General features: G+C 42.2%; 1 protein-coding gene across 1 annotated transcript in view; it reads left to right on the forward strand.

Moving 5' to 3' along the window:
• LOC117522794 (calcineurin subunit B type 1) overlaps window positions 1-19,954 on the forward strand; it is a 93,922-nt gene extending 73,968 nt beyond the window's left edge. The window contains exons 3-6 of the mRNA XM_034184187.1: window positions 1,299-1,475; window positions 7,312-7,371; window positions 9,411-9,595; window positions 17,746-19,954. Of these exons, the coding sequence (XP_034040078.1) occupies window positions 1,299-1,475; window positions 7,312-7,371; window positions 9,411-9,595; window positions 17,746-17,793 (470 nt within the window). The 3' untranslated portion in view covers window positions 17,794-19,954. The remainder of the gene's footprint in view (window positions 1-1,298; window positions 1,476-7,311; window positions 7,372-9,410; window positions 9,596-17,745) is intronic.
• The last annotated feature ends 3,849 nt before the right edge of the window (window positions 19,955-23,803 follow it).

Here is a 23,803-nt window from a genome sequence, read left to right on the forward strand (position 1 = left end):
TCGTCCCCTTTTTTAAACATGGGGACCACTACCCCAGTTTGCCACTGCTTATGCACTGTCCCAGACCTCAACACAATGTTGAAGAGATGTCTCCAACTTTAACAACTCTGACACTTTTGGTGACATCAGATTCTGAGAGAATTCCTGTGTCCTTCTTATAGTGACCACAAGAAGCACAAATATGGCAACATAAATTGTGAATTTGTCCGAAATTCAATTTCTGAACACGATAAAATTTCTCCTCACTTTTTGTGAACTGTCATAAGCATTCAGTCTTATCTCTTCCTCTTATTTACTGAACTCTGTGACCCTGTGAACCTCCAATAAATCACAGTAGAACTGGACCGAGGTGAATACTGAGCCTTGCAGCGGCGGCACGTCTTTGTGTTCACTGTGTCTGTGTTAGCTGTGTGTAAAGATTAATCAGTAGTCTGTATTGTTTAGAAACAAAAATACACCAGATGAATGCTGGCAAAGGAGTTGAATATGGTTGGTCAGTGGGATCATGTGACCCTGTGGATGAGCTTATATAGTAATTACCAAGTGGTTACGTTATGGATTACACGTTGGCATTGTTGTGCTCTCCGGCCAGCTCGATTGGGCCGTACGTGATGGCAGGACAACGAAAGGTTCAGTCCTCCAGAAAATCCACCACAGTAGACGGCAAAGGCTGTAAGTTGGAACAATAAAATCAGTTTGTGTGTGTTCTCGGGATTCTGCCTTCATCTGGCATTTTTCTACCTTTTTTTCTTAATGCGTTTTCTTACAGGAGCACAGTTGCTGCTGTTGTTGGATGCATGTAGTGTTTGCAGTGTTGTGTTTGGAGCATTTGCTGTCTTATTATTTTGACATTGAGTGTGAAATGAGCAGAACAAACTGTGCCGTGGTTATTGCAGGTCTGCAGCTTGGAGTGTTTAGTTCAGTCCTGTGAAAGCTGGAAGTGCCGTCCTTGACCTAGATGCAGTTCTGGATATTATAATTTATGAGTATCGTTCATGCAAGTGTTAGGGAGGATTTCTGTGTTCCGCTTCTGTATTCATAACCACGTAGTGCTTTTACATTTAGGGAAAAGGTTGCTGCTGGTGCACAGTTTGCTGTAGCATCTTCTTTATTTCAGTAATGTGTATAAATGCTTTTCTTCTTTTGAGTTCCGATTCCTCTGCAAAGGCATTCTTGTATCTTATATTCCGCTTTCTTGGGGTTGTTTTTTTTCTTCCTTTTTTTTAAGGGTCTGATTGCGTTTAAACGGAGCAAAAGTCTAATGCAGTACTTCTCATTGTCTTTTTCTCTTTGTGCAGTCGATGCTGATGAGATTAAGAGGCTAGGGAAGAGGTTTAAGAAACTCGACCTAGATAACTCTGGCTCCCTCAGCGTGGAGGAGTTCATGTCCCTGCCAGAGCTGCAACAGAACCCACTGGTGCAAAGGGTGATTGACATATTTGACACAGATGGTAACGGAGAAGTGGACTTTAAAGGTAGGTAACTACAACTCTGCCACGACTACTACTACTGGTATTCTATTTTGTAGTCTGATTTTACTGAGATACTTTAAGACTACAGGAACACAGGTGGTACAAGTACACAGTTATCCCCCATTTGTTCACCTCATATTTCATCTGTATTTGTGCAAGAACCTTACGTCAGACACGTGCCAGCACATTCTTCCAAACACAATAGCACAATAACAAAAAGTGCTAGATGTTCAGTACATGGACCATAGATGCTGTTTGCAAAGGAGATGAACTGATTTGGTTTTAAGTGTGTTTGGTGTCTATATTTGTGTATTAATGATGATGAGGTGACTTATTGTTGAGATGAGTTGGTTAGATTCTTGAGGTTGTTTGGTAGATACTGGTATGAAATTTCACGTTTTCTTTTTTTTTTTTTTTTTTTTTTTTTTTTTTCTCAGAGCAAGGAATTTTCAACACAGCATTTCTAAACATCCTAGTCTATGACTTAGCCAAGTTGGAAATTGTAGTCTCAAAGAAGACGATCACTAGAACCTTGGACAGGAAGGAACTGCGAGGTTGCTGAACAAGAAAAACTCCCCTTCTGCAGAAAAGACACCTTAAAACCAGAATGGATTATGTTAAAGACAATCTGGAGAAAATTATGCATATGAAAGTGTGTCCTTTGTTCAGATGAGATGAAACGAGCTCTCTGGCCAGAGGGATGTTGCTTTTGTTTGGACAAAGAAGGGAGAGGCGTATAACCCAAAGAACACATCCCCGCAGTAAAACATGGCCATGGGAGTATTATGCAGTGGGGATGCTTCAGTGTATCTGGAATTGGGAATCTCCTCATGGTGGAAAGAATCGTGAAGGATATGAGGAAAATTTTGAAGGAAAAACTCAGTCAGCAGGAAAACTGGGTCTGGGTCATGGCTTTGTCTTCCAACACAGCAATGACCCAAAACATGCATCATTCATGGTGAAGAACCACCTCCAAAAGACCAAAGTGAAAGGTATCAACTAGCCTGCATGAAGTCCTGACTTGAATCCCACTGAAAATCTGTGGGGTGAACTGAACACCAAGGTCCATGCCAGAAGGCCATCAAATCTGGAGGAGCTTGAGAGATTCGCCAAAGAAGAATGGAGTGGGATTCCTCAGGGGACATGTCTGAGACTTGTTGAAAACTACAACAAATGACTGCAGGCTGTTAGCCAGCAAAAATGACACACAGTTGACTATTGGCATCAGGGGGGTTAATAACTTTAACTCTGTTAATTTTGCATGTGTGTGAGAAATAATTTTGTTTCTGTGTGCAAAGAAAAATAATTCCATTTGTACTCTTTATCTTTAATTTTGGTTTGTTTTACACTGGATGCCCGTTCTAATGCAACCATACTCATTTGTGCGGGCTTGGGGCCAGTACTCAGAGTGTACTGGCTACACACCCCCTGTGACTGAGTTACCTGCTGTAAGAAAACGGAGGCGCACAGGGTGACGTATAAGAGTGGAGGAAGGTGCACACAGTTGGACTACATTCTTTGTATGATGCAAGCTAAACAAAATTGGAGACTGTAAGGTGGTGCAGGAAAACATTACAATTGCAGCCAACAGCTGTTTTCCATGTAATGATGTCGTAAAGTAACCGCGCCCCCTGCAGAGGTTGAAGCAAAGCTCCATCTGTGCTGCAGTCTGAGCTTTTCTGTTTCTTGTTTTCACAACTGTGTGTGTGTGTGTGTGTGTGTGTGTGTGTGTGTGTGTGTGTGTGTGTCCTGCTGTGTGAAGCCATTACTCCTGTCTGCATTTATAAAAAGACCGTATTGACCGCCCAAATAACACTGTGTTATTGAGATGGCGAAAAATAGCGTCTTAACAGAAATTGCTCTCCCTAAATGTTCACTTGTGCTGTGTTTGGAGCCTCTTTCTGTTTTTTGGCTTCATAACACCTTGCTGAAAAAAGAGAAGAAAGTATCTGAGATGCTGGTGCTTTAGTGTGGTAGAAAATGGTACAAAATCCTTTGCATTTAAAGGGGATAGAGAATCAAAATCATCTTTTTCGTGTTTTTGGTGTTAGTTCAGAGTCTCCACGCTGTGGGGAAAACACACGAAGTGCCAGCAAGTTTCAGAACCACTGTTTCAAGTATTTCTCCTTTTTTGAATTGCCCCTAGAAAACAGGCCAATCCGTTTTTGAGAGAAAACTTGCGTCACTTTTTCACCAATAGCCCCCCCCCCCCCACACACACACACACACACACACACACACCCTTTCACACACGCCCCTTCGAAATTAATTATTCATAAGGTTGTGCTCACCCATTCCTACCACTGGAAGAGGAGTAATGGCGAGCTACAGGTGTGCCTTCCCAGGCTGTCATAGCGGACTACAATCTTTCCATATTCTTCCCACGGAAAGCAATGTACGCAATCACTGGCTTTTATTCATTTTTAACCGCATCCCCAGGACATACAACCGCCGACTATTTCTTTGCTCTGCGCATTTCACGGAGGACTGTTTCACCAACCTTGCTCAATTTCGAGCTGGCTTCAGTCGGCATTTAATACTCAGTAGAGGGTCAGTTCCGACTTTGCGACAGAATCAACCCCAGCAATCAGTACAGCCTGTGAATATCACATTTTCTTTTGTTTTAAATTTGTGTTGCGCTATATTCCTGTTGTAAGAATTGCACGTTAGAATGGCACGTTAGCTTTGGTTTGTTCCTCTGAAGGGAATGAGCTAACCCCTTAGCAGCTAGCTATTTGCATTATTATGCTGGCAGCAAGTAAGCCTGCAAAGGGCAGCTTGCTTATTTCAATGCATAACCTTTGGAAGTCACAGTAACCGAAGTAAAACAAAACAAATGAAGTTTCGCGGATTTTTTTGTAGTCCAGTTTTGCATGTGTTTTTTTACGTCCTCATCAAGCAGCCGGTCGCGGCGCCGCGAAGGGAGAGCACGCGCATTGTGTTCTGCGTGTGTCTGTTTATAAGAACCTCGCCCAGAAGAAAAAAGAGCGCCAACAACTACCAGTGATGCCGGTAACGGCACTGAGCTTTACAAAGACATTTTTATTTTTTATGCTTTTTTTTCTCCGAGACGCTCCGCATCTGCTGTTAAAAACAGCTGATCCTCCGCGCTTTCTTTTCAGTGAGAGCAAGGGCAGCCAATCAAACAACGGCAACCAATCAGCGCCAACACCTACGTGCATTTCATAATGAGGTTGCCAAATAAGCTCCGAAACGACGCCATTAAAAGCAAACGAGGCGTTCTGAACCCAGCATAGTAACATAGCTGTTTCAGAGAGCCTTTTAGGAAGGTTCTGAGCCATTACAGACCCAACCAATTTTTTTGGGGCTACATATCACATCACAGAACAAGGATTAATGCCCCATTCAACCTCTCTCTATCACCTTTAATGAAAATTGGCTCATTTGTTTTTGTGTACTCATGAATGACGGAGACATGAAAACATTGCCTCCCTGTCAACTGGAATAACTGGACTCTGCAACTAGCAATCTCTCAACGCCTCATTACTGTTTGAGTGAATCACAAGAAAATGTATTTAGAATGCACAATGTGTTGTTCATAGACTGTATATGTCTTGGGCAAACGTTCAGTGTTACCACCTATAGGTGTGGTGTTTTTTTGAAGAACAATTTTGAAGCTCACATGGAGTGGCTCCAAACAACGTGGTCTTGGCCATGCCCAATTTTGTCTAGCTGTTGGCAGATCCCTAAAGCTTGTATTTCACTGAGCTGTGACTGTTGGCGACAAATTGCAAATGACATTCACAAGGGATTTTCCAAAATGTCTGTTTTTTGGGGTTCTCAATTTCCTCGCCTGAGTCGCAGGGCCTCGCTTTTGGGTCACTGGAATTTTGAACATGTTAAAAATATTTTTAGTAGTAATAGTCAAAAAAAAATTGTAGTAGTCAAAATTTTTCCTCAATAGTCAGTCATCGCGGGCAAATGAATCTTGAACAATTTTCAGTTTAGTCTCCATGAGTCAGAAAAGTGCAAAGTGTGAGACAGCTTTGTTAGGGGTTGGTGACCTGTGAAGCTAAAGTGTGACTGATTGGAGACAAAAATAAGAATCTGATATTTCTGGTGAAGACCGGCACTAGGACCCCTGGGAGCACAGCAGAATTGCAACTACAGGTCAGTCTGATTCCAAGTGAAAATTGTCGCTAATTTGCACATTTTCTCGTGCCAACAGTTGCAGCTCAGTGAAATACTCTATTAAATGGGTAAAGAGGTGGAACGTGGGTGAGACCTGCGTGACTTGGGCAGGACAAATGAAGCCTGAATACTCTCTCCAGCTTGTAATTGCCAAACAGTCTTAAGCTAATTTTGGTTTGTGTGTTTGATTAATGCATATTTTTTCGATTCAAAGAGCTCTGAGAAATAGTTATATTACTTAAAAATGTTTAAGAAAATGCAGCTTTACAAGATTAATCAAGTGATTCTGGATGCAAATTTACTTATCTGCTTTGCTCGTTCAGAGTTGGCTGGCAGTTTAGCTCCGGGTGATGGCGTAGCATGTGGGCTTGCAGATTTGAAGTGTTTCCGAAGTACTTGACTTTCATTTAGCAGATTTTGCACACTGCATAAGTCATGTCAAGCTCCTTCTTATGCAGCAAATAATAAAAATCCAAAATGCGCCCAAACATTTGCCTTCAGCAAAGACGGTGCTGGCTGAATTAGCTCTTCGTCCATCATGCTAAGCTACACCCACTGAACTCTGCAGCTCACGTGAAGCACGCCGGACACCCCCCGCCCCTCGCGGGGACGCTGTAGTACGGAGGCCGTTGCCTGACAAACGGTACACGCAACGAGTAAGCAAGAAAATGTTTTTTAAACGTTTTTCCCCAACACCCCTAATATTTTTGTGGACTGGGCGGAACTTGTAATGCATGCTTTGGGTGCAGCTATTAAAACTTATAACCGGCGTATTATCTCAGTAACCATGTAAACAGCAATGTAGTTAACTTCACCATGCTATCAATACCCACTAATTTGTGCTAATGGTGCTACCATTCAAATTAATTTTTCCAGAAATAAATTAATAAAGACTCAGCCGAACTAGTGGACCACAGATATTATCACAGATATTTTGTAATAAAATGCTCAAGGACAAACATTGTCAAGTATACGGCAGCTTGCAGCAACTCGCTACCAGTGGCAATGTGTGACCCGGACACTAGCTGTCGCTCAAAGTGACCACGTCCCTAATTATTCATAATTTTGGGGGGTAAACGTTCTTAAACAGGTGAAACTGGTATATTAAAATTAAATTCCTGTACAGTTTTTATGAATGAGGACACTAGCCAGGGAGACCAAAGCTGTAGCAGGCTGTACACATTTGTGTCTACTGTAAAGTTGGACATTTTAACACAGGGGTCTGTGGGGAGTAACTCATTTTTGGTGACAGTCTCAAATGGGCATTTATGGAACTGTAAGGTTTGGCACATCCACATTTGCTTCATTTTTCAGCACTGGAGAGTGCAGCTTGGTATTACCAGGCAGCACAAAGGTCTTCAGTTCAAGGCCAACTGTGCCACATTCTCCATGTATGACTGGAGTTGCTTCAGGACGTTTTGTCTGGCGTAAAACATGTGGATGTACAGTGGTGACCCAGAGAAACAACTGGAATGTCCAAAACAAGCAGTTGTGTCGTTTTACCAGGGTGTTTGTTTGTTTAGTCATAACCTGTAACCATTTATTGGTTTGGGTGATTGTGTTCTTGCTGTGTTGCTGGTGTCTGTATATCTCTTAAAGAACGTGTTTACAACCTCTCTTGATGTTAAAGTGTAGAGTGTGTGTGTGAACCCGTAACACTCACTGTTCATGTCCTCTCCTTTTGCAGAGTTCATTGAGGGAGTCTCACAGTTCAGTGTCAAAGGGGACAAAGAACAGAAGCTTCGGTGTAAGTCCAGCGACACTCACTAGCGCCTGCAAACCACCTCTGACCGCAGGTGGCACGCGCAGGCGACGCCTTCTCATCCACAAGTGCACTTTGTTGCTGTGGGACTTAAATCCTCCAGGGCTTTTATCTCCTGTGTCTCTGCTGTGCTGTGATCCAGGAGGACCAAACCTGTTTTGTGTTTGTGTTGTATTCTCAGCTTGCACTGCAAAAACACAAAACCCTGCCGTGTAAATTTTGTCTTGTTTCGAGACAGAATATCTAGTCTTCAGTTAATATAACACACAGTCACTTAACAAGTAAAATTTCGGTTGAATATAAGGACTTGTTTCTAGGTAATACATCTTAAAGATGTTAAGCGAAAGTCATTTAATCTGCACTGTTGCCAGTAAGTGTATATATTTATTTATTGTATATTCCAGGTCAGTAAACTCTGCATTATGTTTGTTCACGCTGCCTCACAGTTCACACAGTGGACTTGTTCTACCCGAAGCATTTAGGAAATTTATATCCTGCCTAAAGTGTATACAGTGTTTTTCAATTTTCATTTATCTTGATTTGTCATGTCTCAATAGTTACTTTGATTTCCTTTTGGACATTTTACTTTGCTGTACTGTTGCACAATTACCATTACTGCTGCTGCTGTGATATTGCAAAATTCCCTGTGCAGGACCACTTTTTTTAAATTAGCTCTTTTTTGTTTTATATGCAGTGAGATTTTTAAGCGTTAAAATGCATCTGAAAATGGGTTTTCTCAGCCAATTTTAACACCTTTTTTGAGAAATATTATGTGAAGTTTCACTTGCTCCACTGGCACATTTTTGAAACATGAAAAGATTTTCAACCTACCATCCCTGGTTCTCAAGACCTGGCACCTAAGTGGCTCTACTCTACTCTTTTCTACTCTTCTATTTTACTCTTCCTTTTTAGATATTTAAATATACCTTAGTATATACTCAATATTTCTTGAAATAATGTGAAAATTAACAGTGAAAATTCATTTTGAGCTTTATTTTAGAAATATTAGGAAGTGTTACATGTTTTACAAGTAACAGCAGCTTAAAAACCGGAGTAAAAAAGTAATTTTGTCTTTGATATAACTCAAAACAAGATGTTTCAAATATGCTTTCACTGGAGATATTTAAGATGCATTATCTAAAAACAAGTCCCATCTATCTGAAATTTTATTTCTTGATTGTGTCTGATATTAAGTGTACTGTAGGTTAGAAATCTTACCTAGAAATTAGACAGATATATTAGAGATTTTGTGGGGGGTTTTTTAATCATAAAGATTGTCAATTTTATATATTTTTTTATTTTATTTTAGCATGTGTCTAACTTTCTGTAACTTTAATTTTTTTTATTTAATATATATAATTTTTTTAAGTGCAGTCAGAGTTCTTGCTTTACTATTATTAGGGTGCACCAATCCGACGTTTTGGATCAGTATCAGTCCAACATTTTATTTTTCTGCTTTTCCGGGTCTGGGTCGCAGTGGCAGCAGACTAACATTGTAAATTGAAAATATTGATGTTTTCTGTTGCATCTCTGAGTCAATTCAAGTTGTGGGTTACGTATGTTTTCATTTAGGGACATAGAATATTTGTTTCACAGTGTTTATTATTTTTGAGTAGTTTTTTTTACGATGGGGAGGTATTGGGATGGTATCGGCCAATACTGAAGGTGTTTGTATTGTATTGTATTGTATCAGAAATGAAAATTGGTATGTGGCATCCCTAATTGTTATTAGACCCACCCCCAGTCCTCTCAATATGTCTGTCTCTGAGTCTTGTAAGTGTAATGCCTCCCAACCTGGTTGGTGGATTTCAATGAAACATCTTACACTTGTAACACATCATGTGAAGATGTGCATGAAGTAAAATGATTCCAGTTTGATATTTTCAAGGGGAAAACAAGCCCCCGCCCCCCAATATTTTTTTCCATTTACCTGTTTAAACAGACCTGTTGGGCTTGAATGATTACCTCTCCACCCTTCTTCTGTTCCTTGCCGCCTTCTCTTCATGCAACACCGTGCACCACAGTTGCCTTCAGGATCTACGACATGGACAAGGATGGCTACATCTCCAATGGCGAGCTCTTCCAGGTTTTGAAGATGATGGTAGGAAACAACCTGAAGGACACACAGCTCCAGCAGATCGTGGACAAGACTATCATCAACGCAGACAAGGACGGAGACGGCAGGATATCCTTTGAAGAGTTCTGTGCAGTAAGTCAAACCCCTTCTGGTGCATTTCTGCTGATGCAGCCTGCTGGTGTGACTGGCAAATTTCAAAGAAGCAGGAAATGCTGGAAAAAACTCACAGGGCTTTACTTTGACGTTTGCTGTTGAAATACAGGCTGGAGAGCCTCTGCAGAACACGAAGGCCACACTAAGAATATCTAAGTGGATTATATACAGGAGCAACATTCTTCCAAACATGAAAAACACTTCGTCTTTAGACTCTTCTTTAATATAGTAATATTATTATGATAATAATAACTAGCGTGTTGCTCATGGGGATCTACGGGCTCTAGATTGGGTGGTGTTAATAAAATAGGTGACTGACATTTTTCACAAGTGGTAACAAATTATGCAACGTGTGTTGTTTTGGCAGTGTCCATCCTTGACCGCATACCAAACGGCAAATGTCAGCTCTCCCCAGTTTCTACATGATCAAAGTTACACACATACATACACAGAGAGCTTTTTATCTTTTCCGCATTCTGCCGCAAGCAGGTGCTTTTATTTTTAGACACACAGAAACAGATGTGGCAGAAGACGTCAAACGCACTACACTTTTCGGTCATGGTAATGGCAACATGACACTCAACTAAACTGACTAAACCAATTGAAGTACAAAAACAACCCAATAGTGCTAACAACACTGTTAAACTAACACGAACCACAATAACATTTGTTATGGTGCATTGCAGTACAATGTCCATTGTTTACTGCTTAGATATAATTGCTAATTTCTCCAAAAATGTTTGTCCTATCAACTTTCTGTTTTCACAGCGTTCATCCTTGACCCAAAATACATAAGCATACCAAACGGGAAATGTCAGCTCTCCATGATTTCTGTGTAATCGAAACCATACACATGCACGCACACAGAGGCCACTTTGTTATTATAATATAGATGCCATTTAGGAAAAAAAAGATTTTTTTTTTTTTTTTTTTTTTTGCTAGTTTTCCCATTCCTGACTCTTGCTATTTAAAATATTTCTGGTAACCCGACTGGCACTGTTAACATGCACCAGTCTTCAAATGAAGGCTGGTGCATACATTCCTAAAATAAACCTTTTTCTCTCCGTGTGTGTGTGAGAGAGAGAGAGAGAGACTGCACCGCTTCAATTTCATTCACACATTCCGTTGGGGCTGTATTACGTCTCAATAAATTCTTTTTACACGAGACATCTGTGCTGTTAAATCCAAAGTATCATTTTTAAAACCAAAAGTAGTAAACAAATTCTTAATGTGATTTCCATAATGTTTGTCAGGCAACAGCAGCAGATTTTTGGTGGGATTAAATTTTTCAATTTCAATTTATTTTCACATATAGCGCCAAATCACAACAGAGTTGCCTCAAAGCGCTTCACGCAGGTAAGGTCTAACCTTACCAACCCCCAGAGCAACAGTGGTAAGGAAAAACTCCCTCTGAGGAAGAAACCTCAAGGAGACCAGACTCAAAGGGGTGACCCTCTGCTTGGGCCATGCTACAAACATAAATTACAGAACAATTCAGGGACAAATATACAAGAAATGCTATTGGCGCACAGGACAGGAGGATTGCCAACATGAATACAACTCCCATCTCTGGATGGAGCTGCACCTTAAACAGAGAAAAAAAACAGAATCAGGCATCAGAAAGACAAAAAAAATACTGTATAATTTGCCAGCATTAAACAACAAGAAAACAGAGAAATACTAAGGTGATCGCCGGCCACGAGCCCTAAACTTCACTAAAAGACCCAGAATTTAGGTAAAGTTGAGGCCGCAGCCCGCTCCAATTACTAATAAATGAATTAAGAGTAAAAAGCACAAAACAAAACTGTACCAGTATGCTAGCCATATGAAAGGGAAAATAAGTGCGTCTTAAGTCTGGACTTGAAAATCTCCACAGAATCTGTTTTTTTGACGCAGGGAGATCATGCCACAGAACAGGGGCACGATAAGAGAAAGCTCTGTGACCCGTAGCACAATACAAGTTGTGTGAAAAGACGTGGGTGGAACACTTGACCTGACCAAACAAAAAATTCAATTTTTTGGAATTTTTTTTTGGAGGGGGAATAGATCTGAAAATGCACCAGAATGGATCTGAGATTTCAAATTTTTGTAGGGGAGAATCCCCAGACCCCCCGCCAGGGGTTTTGGACCTTTTGGCTCTTGCAAAAAATTTTCAGGATTTGCTTGTTTGTTTCTTTGTTTTCCAATGGCCCACTTTCATCAGTGTGTGTAGAAATGGAGCAACAACAAAAACGGAATGAGAAATTATTTTTGTTTTATCTTTAAAAACAGGGGTAGTGGTGGGGGTGTTCTAAATTATTTTGTTTATTAATGGAAATCGGGAATTAGCCTGTTTTTGAATGCATAAGTGGACGTGTTCGACAACACTGCAGTAAGTAAAGTACTTTATTTCAGCTTCTCTTGTTTTGGCTCTGAGTTGCAAATCAGAAATGGATCTGCATGTTGATTTGGCAGAAGTGTTACACCGGATGCCCTTTCTGACTCTACTCCACATTACATGGAGCGCGGGAACAGGTGGTCTTGAACCAGGAACCTTCTGTTTTGAAAGCAAGCGCAATAACCGCTTGGTCAACACGCCACCTGACAACACTGCATTGAGCACTTCTAAAAAAGTGTTAGAGAAAATTGTTTCTTTTCCACAATTGTCTTTTTTTTTTTCTCCTTTTATTGTAACTCCTTTTTTCCAGTAATCTGCGACCATATTTCAGTTCTCACAGACATTTGAAATTTGCACATTTCAGACATGCTTTCTTCCGTGATACTTTCATTGCACATTTCAGACAGCAAGCTTTGGGGGAAAATGCCTTTTGGGGAATGTTGTTGGGAGTTTTTGTAATTAACAGTTGCGAACTTGGGTTCACTTCCTGTATTTGGTTTTCTCATTCCAAAACAAAAAGCTGTTGGCAGTCAAGCACACAGTCCCACCTTCAAAAAAATAAACAAACTGTATGTGTAACCTTCTCGGCTCCAATCCAAATCTGATCTGAGTTCATTTGATAAATGAACCCCTTGTAAGCTGTGCTCTCCAAAAACGGCCAAACCGGGTGAGATAACAATGGAAGTTGACGTGCCCAATTTTAAAATACACTGCCTATATTTTTACATGGCTGGAGGTTGTGCTGGCATTTTAAAGAATTCAGGATGGGCAGCATCTTGGCTGAGATGTCAAAGCTTGATCAGCTTTTAATATGAGCTCAGTGTGAAGGTGAAAGGTCATTCGCAGCTCTGTAAAGAATCAACAGATGTTGCTGTTCAGCAGCTGACAGGACAAACGGATTCAGAGACACAGAGATACAGTCCAGAGCCAAGCTGCCGTATCCTTGGATTAGCAGCTGATGGAGCGGCACAGTTTGGTCTGGTTCAAATTAAAGCTGCTCACCAATGCGCCGCTCCGCAAAAGTAGAAACGCTAATCTGCCTAGATTTCTAAGATGAAGAAATTACAACGGACGGCGTTACTGGACATTTAAAAAAAAAAAAAAAAAACAGCTTTCTGATTCTTCACCACCTTAAATTAACAGGTGGTTAATTATGCGTCAACATTTAGACTGATTAGCAGAACGCTAATTACCCCACATCTCTATTTGTAACTAGAATTACTCGCACACAGTGGCGGCCTTGGTGGCTGCCAAGTCTCGTCTTTGAAAGTGACAAACTTCATAACCACACGTTAAGACCGAGAGAAGGAAGAAATGTCTTTGATTCTGCTCATATAAAATCCTTTCTGAAGAGTTGTAGTTGTCCAAGTTAGTGTCCATGTTTAATTTTGGAACGTACCCACTATGAAACAATTGGAAATGAAAGTATTATTTATCTGACTTAGTAAATCTATGTGAAGAAACTCACTAACTCATGGCGTACCTCGACTGACCACGCCTATATCACTTTCACTTTCTTTTGCAACTAAATCCTTTCTGTAGGGTTGTGTGGAGGAATGCTTGTCACGTTTCAGGATATAGCTGCAGTGAAACACTCTTATTCTATTTGCTTATTTATTCTTCTAGGTTATTTCTCTGATTTTTAGTATCTGTCCTGCAAGCTCCACTGTGACAACCACACCTGCTCCTAATTTCCACCATCCATCCAGCAGGTGGCAGCAGAATTATGGGATATTATGTAAGCAAAACAAAATTGCTCATTGGATTTTGCTCACGCATCAAAGTTCACCAGATTTTAATCAGTTCCCATCACTATGCCCTTTTAATCTGGAGACGTTCCAGATAGTGACATTTAGTGTTTTTGAGTCATGAACACACTGGAGGGGGAAAATTGATTCATCTTATATCTATATATTGATTCATCTTATATCATCTATATATTATCCATCCGTTTATTCATTCACTCAATGCATTTTACAGTGTGCAGCCTAGGCCTATCCAAAGCCTAGGGGGAAAAAATATTGATTTTTATGAAAGGTGATGATTTTGGACCTGAACAGGGTTCATTAAATTTTGAAGCAGGTTCTCATAAAGGAACATAAATTTAAAGAAAACTGCAAGATATTTTCATTATAAATTTTCTTAGACATTTTATACTTTTTATATGTCAAAAAGGGAATGTGGAAATACTTGAGTTAAGTTGCGACAAATTCATTTTAGACATTCTAGGCATGCTCTACTCAAAATTCTGAGATTTTATTTGATTAAATTTGCGAAGTGCGAAAGCATTCCAAATCAAAACCAACAACCAGACGTTTAAGATTTTGCTGCTGTGGTGTTTTTGCTGCCTTGATTTAACCTGTTTTGAACACTCATTGTAAATCTTTGAGCTTGAAGTCTTCTTCCAAGCAATTACTGCCCGCTTGTTTTAAAAGTATCGCCCACGTGACTTTTCTCGGAGTTTGATTCGCCCCCGAGACGTTTCCATAAATGACAGACAGCAGCTCTGACAGACACGAGGCCCAAATTTGACGACTGCATCTCCGGAGCCTTGAACTAAAAAGGCTCTCGGCCTTGTGGGAGCGTATTTTCAGGATGGAGCGCGAGAACATGAGCTCCTTTTTATAAAACAAAAGCGCCACTGCTCAAACACGTCGAGGTTTAACAAAGAGATTGTCTGACATGATTTTACGCTTGCGATGTTCCTGAAGGGTCAAAGAAACGGCAACAAAGAGGGTAAAAATAAGACTGGAGATAAAAATAGATCCTGTCCAAAGCCTGATGGTGTATTTCCACTTCAGTGCTGCTGCAAAAACACCAGAAACCAGTTTGACAACTCAAAAGTTAACTGGAAGGAAAGTCTGCTGCACGAAAGGTCCGTTCATAATCTTGCAGTTGTATTGATCGGATTGTTACTACCCAAGAACTGTAAGTGGTGCTATACTGGATTCTGCATTGCCTTTGTTGATAGTCTTGATGAACCGACTCTCCCGCTTCAATCGGAGGGTCTACAACCAAACAAGGATAAACTGTGAGGATGAGATTAGCAAGCAAAGGATTTCTAAACTACACATCGGGTGCTGATTTGCTGTTTTTCATAAGTACTGCAAATCACTCATAGTAAACCTGAAGCACTGATTTATAGTGTTAATTTAATCAAACGAGACGAAATAGCTTCGTCAACAACCATTTTTTTAATGACAAAAATGAGAACACTGTCAGTGTTCTAAAAGGCTAAAACGAAATTAACATGCAATTATTGTTGATGAAAAAGACAAGACTAAAATGTTTTGCGTGAAATAAAAGCAAAAAAAACCCTAAACAAACATAAACCTGAGTAAACCACATGCCAACATGAAGGTCTGGAGAAGAAAAAGTTATGTCCAATTTTTGAAAAAAATTGTTGTTACAGTCCAGTCCTAGGCCTACTTGTGCTTATTCTTTGCACCATGCACATTTACTTCAATAATGTATTATTATTGTTCAAACTTTAGCTTTGTCCCAGAAAATTGTTAATATACAATAGTGTTCAGAATAATAGTAGTGCTATGTGACTAAATGGTAAATGGACTGCATTTATATAGCGCTTTTCCATCTGAGTCAGACGCTCAAAGCGCTTTACAATTATGCCTCACATTCACCCCGATGTCAGAGTGCTGCCATACAAGGCGCTCACTACACACCAGGAGCAATAGGGGATTAAAGGCCTTGCCCAAGGGCCCTTAGTGATTTTTCCAGTCAGGTGGGGATTTGAACCCATGATCTTCTGGACTCAAGCCCAACACTTTAGCCACTAGACCATCACCTCCCCTAAAAAGACTAAAAAGATTAATCCAGGTTTTGAGTATATTTCTTATTGTTACATGGGAAACAAGGTACCAGTAGATTCTCACAAATCCAACAAGACCAAGCATTCATGATATGCACACTCTTAAGGCTATGAAATTGGGCTATTAGTAAAAAAAAAAAAAAAAAAAAAAGAAAGTAGAAAAGGGGGTGTTCACAATAATAGTAGCATCTGCTGTTGACGCTACAAACTCAAAACTATTATTTTCAAACTGCTTTTTTAGCAATCCTGTGAATCATTTAACTAGTATTTAGTTGTATAACCACAGTTTTTCATGATTTCTTCACATCTGCGAGGCATTAATTTTGTTTGGAACCAAGATTTTGCTTGTTTACTAGTGTGCTTGGGGTCATTGTCTTGTTGAAACACCCATTTCAAGGGCATGTCCTCTTCAGCATAAGGCAACATGACCTCTTCAAGTATTTTGACATATCCAAACTGATCCATGGTACCTGGTATGTGATATATAGGCCCAACACCATAGTAGGAGAAACATGCCCATATCATGATGCTTGTACCACCATGCTTCACTGTCTTCACTGTGAACTGTGGCTTGAATTCAGAGTTTGGGAGTCGTCTCACAAACTGTCTGCGGCCCTTGGACCCAAAAAGAACAATTTTACTCTCATCAGTCCACAAAATATTCCTTAATTTCTTTTTAGGCCAGTTGATGTGTTCTTTGGCAAATTGTAACCTCTTCTGCACGTCTTTTATTTAACAGAGGGACTTTGCGGGGGATTGTTGCAAATAAATTAGCTTCACACAGGCGTCTTCTAAAGGGGGTGGTGGCCAAGTGGTTAATGTGCTTGGTTTCAGTGCAGATGGTTCCGGGTTCAAATCCCACCCCTGCCACATTTCTCCATGTAATGTGGAGTTGCGTCAGGAAGGGCATCCGGCGTAAAATTCAACATGCAGATCCACCTTGGATTTGCTGTGGCAACCCCGAGTGCAAACAAGGGAGCAGCCGAAGGGACTTACTTACACAGGCGTCTTCTAACGGTCACAGCACTTACAGGTAACTCCAAACTGTCTTTGATCATCCTGGAGCTGATCAATGGGTGAGCCTTTGCCATTCTGGTTATTCTTCTATCCATTTTGATGGTTGTTTTCTGTTTTCTTCCATGCGTGTCTGGTTTTTTGTCCATTTTAAAGCACTGGAGATCATTGCAGATGAACAGCCTATAATTTTTTGCACCTGTGTATAAGTTTTCCCCTCTCCAATCAACTTTTTAATCAAACTACGCTGTTCTTCTGAACAATGTCTTGAACGTCCCATTTTCCTCAGGCTTTCAAAGAGAAAAGCATGTTCAACAGGTGCTGGCTTCATCCTTAAATAGGGGACACCTGATTCACACCTGTTTGTTCCACAAAATTGACGAACTCACTGACTGAATGCCACACTACTATTATTGTGAACACCCCCTTTTCTACTTTTTTTTTTACTAATAGCCCAATTTCATAGCCTTAAGAGTGTGCATATCATGAATGCTTGGTCTTGTTGGATTTGTGAGAATCTACTGAATTTACTTGTTCTACCTACCTTGTTTCCCATGTAACAATAAGAAATATATTCAAAACCTGGATTAATTTTTTTAGTCACATAGCACTACTATTATTCTGAACACTACTGCATTGGTGCACAATAAATTGTGGCTATGCTGTGGCTTTCGATATGGTTTGGTAGATCTCGATACACTTTCAGCTTTAAAAGTTGATCTTAGTTCAAATTAGGTTGGGCACTCCTGTCCTACACACTGTAGTTTTTATTGTTATAGAGTGCTGATGGATATAAGGACCATGTTTTTGGTTTCATGTTTATCTGTCAAACATTTAAAACGTGACTGTTTTTCCATTGCCACCCGCCTGTTTGGAGTAACGTCTGCGTTTCCTCCCTTTGCTCTCCAGGTGGTGGGCGGCCTCGATATACACAAAAAGATGGTGGTGGACGTGTGAGCGCTGCTCCGCTCACTGGCACCCCCCCCCCCCCCCCCCTTTCTCAACACTCGCTTTCTCCACCATCTCTGAAGATCTGCTCGACGTCCGGCAAAACACTCTGTGCAACTCAATGGAAGTATTCTCTTCTTCCCCCTCTCCCCCCCTTCTCTCTCTCTCTCTCTTTTCTTAAAAAACAAAACATAAAAAAACCCACAGGCCTCGTGAAGCCAACTTTGAAGTGTTATTGAACTGCGAATCGTCTCAATAACCCGGCCGCAGCACTTTAAGAGACTGGAGGACGTCATTCATCATTGGCGAGAGCATCTGTATTTTGGTTTTCTTTTTTGGATGAGGGAGGAAAAGGGGGCGTAACAAAGAGGCTGGTTGGCTTGTTCATATTTCATCTTTTTTTTTTTGTTTAATTGTTTTTGATATTTATTTTTTTGTTCTTGTCTTTTATAAAGAAGAAAATAAGTATATCTATGGTTGTTTGGTGAGGGGATGTGTATAGTATATTAACATTTGACTTACAGTACAACTACAACGTAGGGTATGAAGTGCCAACCAGAACATATCCAGTAACTAGTCCCAAGTTATCACCCATCATCACCGCCACACAATCCCGACTGTGACGCTTCAAATTCTTTAAAATCACTTTACAGGCTAAATTTGACTTTTTTTTTTTTTTTTTTGTCCTTGTACACTTGAGCAGTTCGATTTGCGTGATTACGCACAGCTGTTTTCTTTTTGTAAACAACTTTTTATTTATGCTTCAGTCACATTTATATTTCCTGATAATGAAATTATAGCTAGGTTACATTAAAGCCAAGAAAATGTCTTTCCAAACCGATTTGTGGCTGCGACATTTTTGCTGAGTATTTTTTTTTTTATTTTTGCATCTTCAGTCAGAACGACATCTAACGCAACAATAAGTTGTGCACCCACCTACCCACACGCACATGGAATCAGAACTTTAAAAGAGGCTCCGTGAGAAAAGGGAGGTATGGAATACCGTTGCCGCCGTGCACTGTTTGGTTGAGCACATGGAGATTTTAGAGACTTTAATTTGCAGGCAACATTTTTTCTTTTCTTTGTGTTTTGGGAAATTGGCACGTGTGCAGCGACAGACGCTCTGATGCGGGACGGGTCGGTTTCTCCAGACACGGAACACTTAACTTGTTGGCGTGATCCGTGTGCAATGGGCTAGACTGTATATGTTTGTTTGTTTTTAAAGTTTTTAATTCAGAACGTGTACATTTCAAAAGTTGGCTTCTTTCTGTCACAGTCACTTCATTAGCCCCGCCTCCTTTTCCCCAGCCGCTAATTTGAATGAGGAGAAAGCATTTAAAATTTCAAAGGGTGAAAATGCTTCCTGCTCGGGAGGGAAAATAAACCCAATAAAAACACGGCATTGGGATAAACTTTATGTTTGGCTTCGGAGGCTGACCGCTGGCTTGAAGTGGAGTTTTGCGTCAGAGATGTGAATCCGGAGCGCCCTGGTGTCTTTTTACCCCAAAGCTCTGCACGGCTTGGGCCTCCCTGTGCTTGCATGACATGGAAATATATTTTTTTTGTTGTGCATGTAGATCAATTTTTAAAATAATCCTCTTGTTTACACATGGATGGTGATGTTAATATATTTAAGAATTTAATGGTATACAATATGGATGTTGCCAAACTTTGGTAAATGTACACATATTATGAGAGATAATCCAAATGAACTGAACTACATGTATCTTTTTGTATTTTACTCGGGTCAGCCAGATGCTTCTATTCCAGTAACGGTTGCGTATCTGATCCTGTCTCAAACTGCCACACACTGTACTCAGCTTAAAGGGGAAATTAGATGTTTTTGTTTCTTCTCTCTTTCTTTTGTATATAAGTATTGGTTCAATGCAGTTCTGGCTCTCTGTTCTCTGTATAGTTCAGACCGCGCTTTAGTTTGTAAGTGCTTCTTCTTCTCTGAGGGGTTGTTTGGGTTCTTTTTAGTTTGTGTGGGAATATCAGAAAAAGATTTTTAAGTTTGACAACCGTTTTTCTTTTCTTTGGGGTGTTTTTTTTTGGTTCGTTTTTCTGCATGCTGCATCTTATGCTGTGGGACTGTTGGAAACTTGATACTTATGAAGATTAAATAAAATTTAAATAAACTTTGAAATGTTGAAAATACTGCAAATACCAACTCTCCCGGGTTTGTTTTCTTTCTGAAAATTAAATTGGATAACTCAGAGTTCCGTGGACAATTTGTATGGGTTCCTGTAGTACCACCCACCCAAAAAAAAAAAAAAAAGAAAGGTGTCAGGGGGCCGACACAAACACTGCACGCCGGGGGTTGGCATCTTCATGAACAAATAATGTGGTACACTTTTTACATGATTGGAGCATTTTGAAACTTAGACCCGTGTAATCCTTCATTGACCTCTAGCTGGCTACAGCTACCACTGATGGCCACGTTTGTGTAGCAGGTCACACTGATTAGGTCAAAATTGACAACAGGCTCATGGACTGACAATAACATTTGCTTATCAGTATAAACTTCAGGGACGTGACCCTATGCCTTCGGGTCGGGGACAGGTCTCTCACCGTTGTCTCGGCCTACGGGCCGAGCAGCAGTGCAGAGTACCCGACCTTCCTGGAGTCCCTGGGAGGGGTACTAGATAGCGCTCCGACTGGGGACTCCATTGTTCTCCTGGGGGATTTCAACGCCCACGTGAGCGGTGACAGCGAGACCTGGAGGGGGGTGATCGGGAAGCACGGCCTCCCCGATCTGAACCCGAGTGGTGTTCAGTTGTTGGACTTCTGTGCTAGTCACAGTTTGTCCATCACGAACACCATGTTCGAGCACAAGGGTGTCCATAAGTGCATGTGGCACCAGGACACCCTGAGCCGGAGGTCGATCGACTTTGTAGTCGTGTCATCTGACCTTCGGCCACGTGTCTTGGACACTCGAGTGAAGAGAGGGGCAGAGCTGTCGACTGGTCACAGCCTGGTGGTGAGTCGGATCCGCTGGGAGGGGAGGAAACCGGTCAGAGCTGGCAGGCCTAAACGTATCGTGAGGGTCTGCTGGGAACGACTGGCGGAACCCTCTGTCAGTGAGGTCTTCAACTCCCACCTCCGGGAGAGCTTCTCCCTGATCCCGGGGGAGGTTGGAGACATGGAGTGCGAGTGGACCATGTTCTCCACCTCCATTGTCGATGCGGCCACTCGTAGCTGTGGTCACAAGGTCTCTGGTGCCTGTCACGGCGGCAATCCCCGAACCCGGTGGTGGACACCGGAAGTAAGGGATGCCGTAAAGCTGAAGGAGTCCTACTTATCTTTGTTGGTAGGTGGGACCCCAGAGGCAGCTGACAGGTACCGGCAGGTCAAGCGTGCCGCAGCCCGTGCAGTCGCAGAGGCAAAATCTCGGGTCTGGGAGGAGTTCGGGGAGGCTGTGGAGGAGGACTATCGGTCAGCCTCGAAGAGATTCTGGCAAACCGTCTGACACCTCAGGAGGAGAAAGCAGCTCTCCACCAGCACTGTTTACGGTGCGGGTGTGGAGCTGTTGACCCTGACTGGGGATGTTGTCGGGCGGTGGAAGGAGTACTTCGAGAATCTCCTCAATCCCATCGTCACGTCTTCCGAAGAGGAAGCAGAGACTGGGGACTCAGAGGCGGACTCATCCATTACCCAGGCCAAAGTCACCGAGGTGGTTAGAAAGCTCCTCGGTGGCAAGGCTCCTGAGGTGGATGAAATCTGTCCTGAGTACCTTAAGTCTCTGGATGTTGTGGGACTGTCTTGGCTGACACGCCTCTGCAACATCGCGTGGCGATCGGAGACAGTGCCTCTGGATTGGCAGACCGGGGTGGTGGTACCTCTGTTTAAGAAGGGGGACCGGAGGGTGTGTTCCAACTATAGGGGGATCACACTCCTCAGCCTCCCCGGTAAGGTCTATTCCAGAGTACTGGAGAGGAGAATTCGACCGATGGTCGAACCTCTGATTTTTTTCGTCCTGGTCGTGGCACACTGGACCAGCTCTACACGCTCCATCGGGTGCTCGAGGGTTCATGGGAGTTCGCCCAACCAGTCCACATGTGTTTTGTGGATCTGGAGAAGGCGTTCGACCGTGTCCCTCGGGGCACCCTGTGGGGAGTGCTCCGGGAGTACGGGGTCCTTTGCTAAGGGCTATCCGGTCCCTGTACGACCGCAGCAGGAGCTTGGTTCGCATTGCCGGTAGTAAGTCAAACCTGTTTCCAGTGCACGTTGGCCTCCGCCAGGGCTGTCCTCTGTCACCAGTTCTGTTCATTATTTTTATGGACAGAATTTCTAGGCGCAGCCAGGGTGTAGAGGGGGTCTTTGGGAACCACAGAATCTCGTCTCTGCTGTTTGCGGACGATGTGGTTCTGTTGGCTTCATCAAATCAGGACCTTCAGCATGCACTGGGGCGGTTTGCAGCCGAGTGTGAAGCGTCCGGGATGAAAGTCAGCACCTCCAAATCCGAGGCCATGGTTCTCGACCGGAATAAAGTGCTTTGGCCTCTTCAGGTCGGTGGAGTGTCCTTGCCTCAAGTGGAGGAGTTTAAGTATCTCTGGGTCTTGTTCATGAGTGAGGGACGGATGGAGCATGAGATCGATAGATGGATCGGTACAGCATCTGCAGTGATACGGTCGCTGTATCGGACCGTCGTGGTGAAGAGAGAGCCGAGTAGGGGGCAAAGCTCTCGATTTACCGATCGATCTACATTCCGATCCTCACCTATGGTCATGAGATTTGGGTCATGACCGAAAGAACGAGATTGCGAGTACAAGCGGCCGAGATGAGTTTCCTCCGCAGGGTGGCTGGGCGCTCCCTTAGCGATAGGGTGAGGAGCTTGGTCACTCGGGAGGAGCTCAGAGTCGAGCCGCTGCTCCATGTCGAAAGGAGTCAGTTGAGGTGGCTCGGGCGTCTTTTCCGGATGTCCCCTGGACGCCTCGCTGGAGAGGTGTTCCGGGCACGTCCTATTGGGAGGAGGCCCCGGGGAAGACCCAGGACACGCTGGAGGGACTAAATTTCTCGGCTGGCTTGGAACGCCTTGGGGTTCCGCCGGAGGAGCTATGTGTGGATCGGGAGGTCTGGGCGGCTTTGCTTGAGCTGCCGCCCCTGCAACCCGACTCCGGATAAAGCGGAAGAAAATGGATGGATGGATATAAACTTCAGATCATCACTCCACCCCTATTGGCTGTGGAAATATCTTTGGAAAATGTTTTTTGTTTTTCTTGACCTTTTGTCTGATCGTTTCCAAAAGTTGATTTCAAAGTTAAGTAAAAATCCATGTTTTAGTCATCTTGTTCACACACTGGACCAACTACAAAACCCTGATGTCACTCTGGCTAATTCGATAATCTATTTTGAAAATTGATTTGGCTGCTTTAAAAAAAAAAATCCAAATTATTTCAGCTGCTTGTGTAAATACGACTCGTATTTTTGCTGCTTTAAGAGCTTTTTTTTTTTCCCCCTCTTATCTGGCAGTAAAGGGCTGTAGAGAAAACAAGAAATTTGAAGGAGTCATCTTTGGCTCTGGGTAACATTGGTCACCCTAATAAAGTGGTTAATCGATCATGAAGGTAATCGTTAGCTGCAGTCCCAGTGTCGGTTCAAGTCCTTGAAGCACTGAGCAGAGTTTCAGACGTGGCTGATAACTTATGTCTGTATTCTGTCATCATAAAGTCTGAGCATCGTTCTGCGACTTGAGACTTCAGCGTTGGGTTTGGTTGCACTGCTGCAGAAACGACATGATTAATCATTTGCACAACTAATAATCTCTTAACTACTCATTTAAATGCTAAATATTAGCCAAGTACAGGTTCAACAACATGAAAGTTAACTTTCCAACCAATGGTCTTTCACAGCTATACACCCCAGAAAGGTGGTATGATCTAGCAGTTTGTTCAATTTGCAGTCAAAAAAAAAAAATTTTAAACATGACCATAGCACGATGACAGGTGACCCCAGTGCATCAGACACCCTCAGGCATCCTTTCCAGCAGAGGGCACCTATTCTGCTCCTGCTGTGCATA

Source organism: Thalassophryne amazonica, chromosome 13 (assembly GCF_902500255.1).
Source record: "Thalassophryne amazonica chromosome 13, fThaAma1.1, whole genome shotgun sequence".
Lineage (NCBI taxonomy): Eukaryota > Metazoa > Chordata > Actinopteri > Batrachoidiformes > Batrachoididae > Thalassophryne > Thalassophryne amazonica.